The sequence below is a fragment of the Ipomoea triloba genome, chromosome 3 (assembly GCF_003576645.1).
Source record: "Ipomoea triloba cultivar NCNSP0323 chromosome 3, ASM357664v1".
Taxonomy (NCBI): Eukaryota; Viridiplantae; Streptophyta; class Magnoliopsida; order Solanales; family Convolvulaceae; genus Ipomoea; species Ipomoea triloba.
The window spans coordinates 17,417,483-17,427,404 of NC_044918.1; the positions used below are offsets into that span (position 1 = coordinate 17,417,483).

The window sequence follows — 9,922 nt, forward strand, 5'->3', positions numbered from 1 at the left end:
AAGTATGTGGAACCAATAGTAGCAAGCCACGTTGCTATTGCCCAATAGACGTTAAAAGAAAACGAGAAAATAATCACTCATTCTGTCATTCACTCTGCATTGACTAGCGCTGCGTTTGGCCACTACAACAAATACTCCATATCAACTTGCTAACAAAAAAAAGTGAAATTTTCATATAATTTAATTATATATCGTTGTTCATAATCTATCATTTAAAAATAAATTATGCTACCTGTGTAAGTGTATTCCATATTAACTAAATTGCTGCACTTTATTATCTTTTATTTAAAAAATAAAATTCAAGTTCAAGTTATATATATATATATATATATATATATATATATAAAACTTGAACTTGAATTTTATTTTTTAAATAAAAGATAATAAAGATATCATCAAACTTCAAGATGCTTGACACATTCTTAAGTGCGTCATTTTATTGACACTTCAGAGACGAGTAAATGTGTGATGAGATGCAAAAGAGAGTAATTTCTTTGTCACATTTAATTTTACAGTGTTTCCAAATACACACTAATGGAGTACAGGGGTGAATCCGTCATTTAAAAAAATTATCTTCCTTGACCAGTCACAAAGTCTTCCCTTCTCAAAACACCAAAAACCCTCCGTTGGGCACACTGCTAGTCGCCTGGTCTGCTCTAGCAACTACTCATCCCTTCACCATTGATTTCGCCGTCGTCAATGGCGGTCCCTTCAGACTCAGAAGCCGTTCAAGGATCGGCGGCAACTCTCCGTCAAGCTTTCGGAAATGTCTTCTCGCTTTTAATTCTAATTCTCATCGGCGTTATGGCTTTCTCGATCCGGCTATTCTCCGTAATATCCTCCTCGCCGTCTGCGTTTTTTTTACAGTTCACAATTACCAGAAAATTATCAAATTTTCAGATCTGATCTTAGAAATGCTAACCAACCATGTCAATACAAAAATGTTACGACTTTGTTTGAGTGTATATATTTGAATTATGAGCTACATAATGTACACGATTGCATTTGCATATGTTCAGTTATGCTTCATCTTTCCTGATTCTTATAATAAATGCGAAAATCTGATTACTCTCGCGTGTTTTTTCTTCTGTAATGTTTACGTATGAGCTACATAAAATACACGTGATTACCTCAGCTTTTACTTATTAAGATTCTTATATTTTTATTATAATTTGTGCGAATTGCATGAATAATATGCATGTTTATTGATTGCAGTGCACTTATTTTGTGTCATTATGAACAGGTGATCAAGTATGAGAGCGTGATTCATGAGTTTGATCCTTATTTCAATTACAGAGTTACTCAGGTTTGCCTTCTTCTGTTACTTAATATTATTGATTTTGATTTCATGGAAGAGGTAACTCGAGCCCATATAAGGGTTCATGTACCAGTGCAATATATTTAGATTAGAACTTCTTGAATTCTAAAAATTGGAAAAAAACGAATTCAAGTCATGGGAGCAAAGCAAAAGGTTAAGGGCAATAACTACACCTAACTAACACATGATGCTTTATGTGAAAAATTTAGTATAACCCTGTAAAATTTTTGATGGAATGAAAAATTGAAAATAATTTCCATGATTGTAACACATACATTTGTAGAATGAAATTTGAAGCTCAAATGCTCAATTCGTGTATGATCATGAAACTGTTGGCCACAAGTTAATCCTTTTACTCTAATCTGCATGTTTACATCTACAGTGGATATTCGGTTTATTGATTTTCATTTTTGGGGGCCATGCATTATTTTGTTTCCCTTGACCTGCCAGCGCGGCCTTGTAAGAACTTAAAAGTTGAAGGTGACAGTATATTTGTTGATTTCAGTTTCTGACAAAGAATGGGATATATGACTTTTGGAACTGGTTTGACGATCGCACATGGTAATTCCATTTAGAAAATGTTGATTCGGTGATTGAGTTTGTTACAAAAGTATATTTAAACTCACATTTAAATCCATTTGATTGGAAGTAATGATATATTTCCGCTCGTTTGAAGGTATCCCCTTGGACGTGTAATTGGTGGTACTGTTTATCCTGGATTGACATTGACAGCAGGCACTTTGTGGTGGTGTGTTATAGATCTTTCTTTTCTACTTTTCTTATCCATATAATAGCCAACTGAACTCTGTGGGGGTGTTCATATCTCTTCTATTATTATTTATGCTCCAAGTTATTGGCTTTCATGAATTTATGCTCCATTATCTGCAGTTTTTACTTTGATCTACACTTTTGTTGGCAGGATATTAAATTCTTTGAATATCCCTCTCTCTGTTGAAACTGTGTGTGTATTTACTGCTCCAATTTTCTCTGCTTTTGCTTCTTGGGCAACCTACCTTTTGACAAAGGTTTGATACTTTTCTTGAATAATTTTTATTTTGATGTAATGACGATATTATATACTCCGTATTTGTTATTGTTGTTGCTGTTGTTGTTATTATTATTTTTAAATCTTTTTTTTTTTGGGGATTTCTCATAAAAAGTGTTTCTGTTATTTGCAGGAAGTTAAGGGAACTGGTGCAGGGCTGATGGCTGCTGCTCTTTTGGGCATGGTAATTTGCATTTTATGAAATTCATTAAAGAAACCTTTTTCCCCTGCTAGAATTTAATTTCCAATCAAAGATGCTCCTGTTATTCTTTCTGTTAATTTATGGCAATTCTCCAAGTAATTTATGTTTCATACTTTCATTTCACTATTTGATTGGATAAAAGAGGCACAAAGAGAAAGAGATCAGAAATGAAAGGAGTTTCCTATCTAGTACTCTGTAATACACACACACAAAACACCTAAAACATTTGCCTAATGGGCTTGCTAATATTAACAAGGAGTGCATTTTATTTCCTTGAGAGTAAAGTCACTAGCTTCAGATATGATTAACTATTTAACTATTTTGCATATGGATGCCTCTAGATCTAGGATGCTTCTTAATGTGCTTGATTTTTACTAAGCTTCTTAAATATTGGGTTGACTAATTTGTTCTTTCATTCCATAGGTCCCTTCCTATATCTCTCGATCAGTGGCTGGCAGCTATGACAATGAAGCTGTGGCTATATTTGCCTTGATTTTCACCTTTTATCTTTATATAAAGGTTGAACTTCAGTTGCTGCCTTTTAATATGACAGTGCAATTTATATTATTATTTAGATTCTTGATGCCCATTATACTGAATAAGAGTTTATGACTTTGCATATTATTTAAGGAATATTGTAGACGGTGGATGATTATTTTTCTGTGAAGGTAATGTTTAACATTTGGTGTGCAGACATTAAATACAGGGTCCCTCTTTTATGCTACACTAAATGCCATTGCATACTTTTATATGGTATGTACTCTGTGCACCATTAAAATTTACTCATAGTCCATCATACTTTTTTTGTTATTCAGCTGTATTTTGTACAGTTAATTCATTTAACTCTTTCAGGTTTGCTCTTGGGGAGGGTACACCTTTATTATCAACCTCATTCCAATGCATGCTCTTCTTTGCATTGTGACTGGCCGTTATTCTCCACGGCTATATATTGCTTATGCTCCACTGGTAAGTATCTGATTGCCTAAATAGATGGAAAAATGGGGGTATGCCATTCCCTCCACCCCAAAAAGGTTGTCCTATTTAACTTCTGTTAGAAGGGTGATGTACTGATGTATGAAAGTAGAATTATTTGTAATGTTTATTTTAGGTAGGAAGTGGAAAATATTATGGGATTTACTAAAAAGGAAATGTGGACAACCTTTTAGGGATGGAGGGAGTATATGCTATGTTGATACAGTTGGGAGGGATTGATTTAAGAATTCTTCATAAAATGTAATACGGAGTACATAACTTGGTGTGCTGCAGAGGAAGTATGCCTATTTTTGGGATCATTTACTGTGTTTTGCCCTACTCCAGAATGAACATAATAAAATATCATAAGTAATCAAGACATGAAATCCTTGAGTGTTTTTGACAGAAGTGTTTGCTTGATATAATTTAAAGCAGGTTTAAGCTTAGTTCATTTCTTTTTATTGTCTTTAATTTAGCTCTTTGGTGCAGGTTGTGTTGGGAACATTATTGGCTTCATTGGTGCCTGTTGTTGGGTTTAATGCTGTTATGACTTCTGAACATTTTGCATCATTTTTAGTGAGTTTCAATTCTTCATTTTTCTTTTTCATTTTTGACCCAGTTATCCAGCCAATCTCTATACTGTGATTGAGAGCATGTTTGGGGTTAGGGACTGAATATTTAGGGAATTGAATTAAAAATGCTATCAGCAATTCTGCTGAATGCTTGCAGTAGCTGAATTGTGTCATTAAGGAATTAACCATTTCAATTGCTTTTTATGCATGGACGGGAATGCAGTCCCGAGTAAATGGGGTTGCCATCTCAAACTTAGATGAGAGCTTGAATAGAAAGTCAACCTGAGAAAGCTATTCTTGAAGCTATATGCAATGCATTTTTCTTGACTGTTTATTGAATTATTGTTATATCCAATGATCATATACAGGTCTTCATTATTATCAATGTTGTTGCTCTTGTCTATTATATCAAAGGGATGCTCTCACCAAAAATGTTCAAAGTGGCTGTTACACTTGTTGTATCTGCTGGCCTGTAAGTTCCAATTATATATTTTCACATGTTGAATCTTGGGTCTATATGTGTCTGAATTCTGTCACATTGCATGGCAGAATTGTCTAGATTGAATAAAATTGTTCCATGTTCCAATTTTCAGGATAGTTTGCTGTGCCGTGGTGGCAGTACTAATTGCACTTGTTGCTTCGAGCCCAACAAAGGGGTGGAGTGGTCGAAGTCTCAGTTTGCTTGATCCGTGAGTGTTCTTATTTAAAAATCCATATCATATATAAGTTTTCTCAAGATTCTCTGGGTAATTACTGACTGGAAACATTAAAATCTTCTCATTATGATAGTAGTACTTGTCACATGATGGAACTAGTATAGTAGTATGCCCTTTTTTTTAGGGAGATGGTAATGTCTATTTGGCTGCTATCTGACAGTTTTCCTGTTGTTCTTCTATAAATTGAGACAGAACTTATGCAAGCAAGTACATACCAATCATTGCCAGTGTTAGTGAACATCAGCCACCTACTTGGCCCTCTTACTTTATGGACATAAATGTATTGGCATTTTTGGTTCCTGCTGGTATTGTTGTAAGTATGCATACTTAGCTCAATTTTAGTCCAGAATTTATCAATCTTGTTTTTAAAATCATTTTTTCCTTTATTGCTCTGTTCTTCATCAGTATTTTTTTAAAAAAAAAACTTGCAGGCATGTTTTTTGCCACTTTCAGATGCTAGCTCTTTTGCGGTTCTTTATCTTGTAACATCAGTATATTTTTCTGGTGTCATGGTAAGGATGATAGAAGAAGTGGCTCTTTAATTATGCCATCTTTAAGCTCAATATTCATGTTTTATTTTCTCTGCTGAAAGTACAGGTGCGTCTAATGCTTGTACTTGCCCCAGCAGCATGCATTATGTCTGGAATTGCTCTTTCCCAAGCTTTTGATGTTTTTACTCGATCAATCAAATTCCCTTCACCTAATGCATCGGAAAATCCACAAATCAATGTAGGCATCCCATGTCATTGTCATGTGATTTTTCAATTATTTAGATTATGATGAATTAGGCTCATGGACTTTGTCCTTGCCTTCTTGCTGACTATCAAGGCAGGGGATACTGCCAATGCTGACTCGAAGAGTGATGTAGTGAAGGCTGCTAAAAATGAAGAACCAGTAAAAGTTCGACATTCACGAAAAAGCAAGAAGGAAAAGGATAATGTTGAAAAAGCACCCAGCAGTTCCCGTCCTGAGAAGAGGCTTTTAAGTTTACCTCCGGAATTCTCTGTCATTGGTCTTCTTTTGCTAGCTTTGCTTGGTGCCTTCTATGTGGTATGTAATCTCTGGAACAAGTAACTATTAACTAATGATACCTTTTATCATCTATATGGCTATTGTTATTCAAATTTTTTTATTGATGCTGCTATATGCAATAATCCCCTACATTTTGGCCCTTTACATGAGGCAACTGTTTTAGAGGGTTTCTTTCCACCTGAGGAAGGTTTTAAAGTTGTTTTCAGATTTTTAGGGAGCATTAGTGTTTTAATGTAAGATTTAAGGCCATTAGTTTGGGATTGTGAAAACTTTTCATATTGAAATGACTTGTGTCCAGGGTTAGAACTCAAGTTTTAGAAATTGATTTGCTTCAGCTTTATCATTTTTTGTTTGCCAGCTTTACTACCTGTTCCTTGAGAAAAACTCAACACTTCCTACAGAATAACAGGTGTGGCAAATGTTAGTTGCCCTCATACTCAAAAGTTACCCTGTCCCATTTATTTTCTGGCATGTCCTGGAATGACTAATCACCTCCTCTCCATAGAAAAACAAAATTTCTGTCATACATGATGTCATGCTCTCTCATATCCCATCTCCTTTTGGTACATCCTAAACTAAATGATCACCTCCTAAAAACACAAAGGACTGTTCGTACTTTTACTACCATATCTTTGAACAAATCACATTGTTAAAATGTGGGCTATGCATGTAAGTTTGATAAACATGTGGGGGTAATCCTTGAGAAGTTGAGAGTGAATCATGGGAAATTTTAGAAAGCAACTTATATTGCTATTTGCTGAGGTGCTTGATTCAAAATTTATTTATTCTATGCTGTGTCCAGGGAAAGTAGTTATTTCTTCTGGATGGAGCAGCAATTCATGAAATCCTACCTGGTTTTTTGCTATTCTTCTTGTCTTGTTGTCCCTATTCTAAGAATTTTGGTTGTAGGTTCACAGTGTCTGGGCAGCTGCAGAAGCATATTCAGCACCCTCTATTGTCTTAACCTCACATTCACATGACGGCCTTCATGTTTTTGATGACTTCAGAGAGGCTTATGCATGGCTGAGCCATAATACTGATGTAGATGATAAAGTGAGTTTTGTTTCTTCCTTCTTGTTAGATTCTCATATTATGTATCTGACTTAGTCATATAATATAAATCACTGCTCAGGTTGCATCTTGGTGGGACTATGGCTATCAAACCACTGCCATGGCAAATCGCACTGTTATTGTTGACAATAACACCTGGAACAACACACACATTGCTACTGTGGGAACAGCCATGTCGTCACCTGAAAAGGCAGCATGGGAAATATTCCAGTCTTTGGATGTCAAATATGTTCTTGTTGTATTTGGAGGTAGGTTTTTCTGACGTATCATCATTGATGCTTCCAAGTATATGAAAAGAAACCTTTTGATCACATATTTGCCTTCAAATTTTAGGCCTTGTTGGGTACCCTAGTGATGATATCAACAAGTTCCTATGGATGGTTCGAATTGGAGGAGGGGTATTTCCTCACATCAAGGAACCTGATTATCTGGTGCGTGGATTCTATAAATGCTTTTATAAATGTGTACTTATGTTTGTTGTCTTGTACTCTTCTCTAGTCTTGCATTTTGATCACTTTGCTGTGAGGCAAGTTCTATGTTTTCTGCTTCTCTGCTTGTTGGCACATATAACTATCAGATAATTTGTTTGTAATAAGTTTTAATAACTTCTGATATATTGCCAATATGAGCCATATAGAATGAGTCATTGTTGGAATTTATTTGCTATCCATTTCAAATATTAGATGTTTCAATTCATATAATCATATTATTCTTGACCTTTTAAATTTATTGTTTTCAGTAGTATATATTTTGAGTTAACCAGTCTTTCTTCTTTCTGAAAGAGGGATGGTCAGTACCGCATTGATTCTCAAGCCACTCCAACTATGCTAAACTGTCTCATGTACAAGCTGTCATATTACAGGTGATTATTGGTTGGAAAACACCTGTAGTCCATTCTGATATATTTGGGCTCAATTGGAAAATTCATTTGTCTTTTGTACGTGTAGATTTGTGGAGACAGATGGCAAGGGTTTTGATAGAGTTAGGCGGACTGAAATTGGAAAGAAAGTTTTTAAGCTCACTCACTTTGAGGAGGTAAGATATGCTTTTGAAAAAGATTTGAACCATAACGGCTTACGAAGTTAATGAGTTGACAGAACATTTTGTTGCTTTCTTTTGGTTTTTGATGAGTGAGGAAATTGTGGCCAAAATAACCTTAATTCAGATGAAATAAATAAACGGAAAATTGTTAAGAAGTTTGATATGCTTGTTTAATGCAGGTATTCACCACACACCATTGGATGGTCCGGATATACAAACTAAAGTCCCCAAAGAACAGGATCCGTGGGAAGACAAAGAAATCTAAGTTGTCGGTAAGTGCAAGCCCGTTGAGCTTTTGCGTCTTTTAACTTTGTGTATGTATATATCTAATCCTTCCTCTTTGGCTTTTATGTTACTCTTGCAAATTGGCAGAAGTCTAGCTCGACTAGCAACTCAAAGAGAAGCAAAACAAGAAAGAAGAATCCATGGCAGTAGACCGAGAACACTACAAACATGTAGTAGAGGATGAGTTTTGCAACACACATGCTTGTAGTATCACATTCGAAGGAATCGAGCTTGAGATTATGCGGTCTCAATGTTCTTTCTCTTTTCACTTACCATCGACGTAGAGACTGCTGAAAGGATTGTTTGATTAGCAATTCAGAGATTTTAGATGAGTGTACTAAATCGAATGTATTTATATTGCTCATAGACACGCATAGACATACAGTTCAGTCAAAATTTTCTGTACACCTTCATTTGACATCAATGAAGCTACCAAATACTACTAAGTTAGAATATTAAACCCGTCCAAACTACATCGAGTGTACCTCGCGTACTCATTTGATATAATGTAAATGCCCAAAATTGAATGCGAAACTGGAATAATTCAATTGTTATGCCGTGGACCCAGGTCCACCTTGCAAGGTAAATCTGGGTCTACATTCACATACACTATACTCTATATTCACATACATTATACTCTACATTCACACTTTGTAAACTTCACATTCACATACACTATACTCTACATTCACACATTACATGATTATATGATACTCTACATTCACACTTGATTATATGATACTCTACATTCACACTTTGTAAACTCCACATTCACACATTACAAGATTATATGTTTAGTAACTATATTACCACTGTTATGCATTCACACATTCAAAACTCTATATTCACAGGTCCTATACTCCATATTCACAACTTGAAAACTTCACATTCACACATTACAGGACTACAAGTTGCTAGAACTTCTTTAACTCTATTACAGATTCACACATGCATAACTCTACATTCACGATTTCTATACTCTATATTCACAATTTGAAACCTTCACATTCACACATTTCTGGGTAACTCTGCATTCACACACTCACACACTGTACATTCACGATTCCTATACTCTACATTCACACTTTGAAACCTCTACATTCACACATTTTTGGACAACTCTATATTCAGCAATATGTTTACTAATTTTTTTTTTTTTTTTTAAAATGAGACAAAAACGACGTAGTTTTGGACCCATGTCCACCTTGCAAGGTGGACCTGGGTCCACAGCATAATTTGCCGGAATAACGACGTTAATGACAAAACCCATGAATCCATAAGTCCACAACCATAATATTTCGAAAACAAATAGCTAATCTAACCTTTGCTACAGGATGATAACCAAAAGTCATTTATTCCCCTGGGATTCAGGGGTTTCAACACTGTCTTAAAGCTCATGTAGTCTCAGATTGGTCCAATATGCCATCTGTCTGATTTATTTGGATTTATCACCAAAGGCATTGACGTCTGTTTATTTATTTTTTTGGGTGCAAATGAGAATATTGAATCATATATAAAATTATAGACTCGTACCATTAAATTATGAAGTCAATTGCTGAATCTCTCCTCGACCCAACTTGGACATAGACTTTGATGAGCCCAAGTTATAGTGGGAATGATATCTCGCATAAGCATATCAATTCAGAAATGCAGATGAAGTGCCTTTGT

The 9,922-nt window shown here is 35.2% G+C and overlaps 1 protein-coding gene across 1 annotated transcript; it reads left to right on the plus strand.

Annotated features, from left to right (window-relative positions):
• The first annotated feature begins 622 nt into the window (after positions 1-622).
• On the plus strand, positions 623-8,788 carry LOC116013658 (dolichyl-diphosphooligosaccharide--protein glycosyltransferase subunit STT3A). The gene is made up of 23 exons (XM_031253536.1): positions 623-831; positions 1,244-1,306; positions 1,824-1,879; positions 1,995-2,066; positions 2,238-2,343; positions 2,497-2,547; positions 2,989-3,084; positions 3,259-3,318; positions 3,418-3,531; positions 4,027-4,113; positions 4,478-4,581; positions 4,703-4,798; positions 5,018-5,138; positions 5,257-5,337; positions 5,423-5,554; positions 5,654-5,875; positions 6,767-6,910; positions 6,990-7,176; positions 7,262-7,359; positions 7,711-7,790; positions 7,876-7,963; positions 8,149-8,241; positions 8,342-8,788. The coding sequence occupies exons 1-23, from the start codon at positions 700-702 to the stop codon at positions 8,402-8,404; spliced, it is 2,346 nt and encodes a 781-aa protein (XP_031109396.1). The 5' UTR covers positions 623-699; the 3' UTR covers positions 8,405-8,788.
• The last annotated feature ends 1,134 nt before the right edge of the window (positions 8,789-9,922 follow it).

Bases quoted from the DNA above. Each gene is read 5' to 3' on its own strand.
- LOC116013658 (XM_031253536.1), top strand. From the start codon at position 700: ATGGCGGTCCCTTCAGACTCAGAAGCCGTTCAAGGATCGGCGGCAACT. The intron at 832-1,243 runs GTAATATCCTCC...CATTATGAACAG, and splicing joins TCTCGATCCGGCTATTCTCC to GTGATCAAGTATGAGAGCGT. The intron at 2,548-2,988 runs GTAATTTGCATT...TTCATTCCATAG, and splicing joins CTGCTGCTCTTTTGGGCATG to GTCCCTTCCTATATCTCTCG.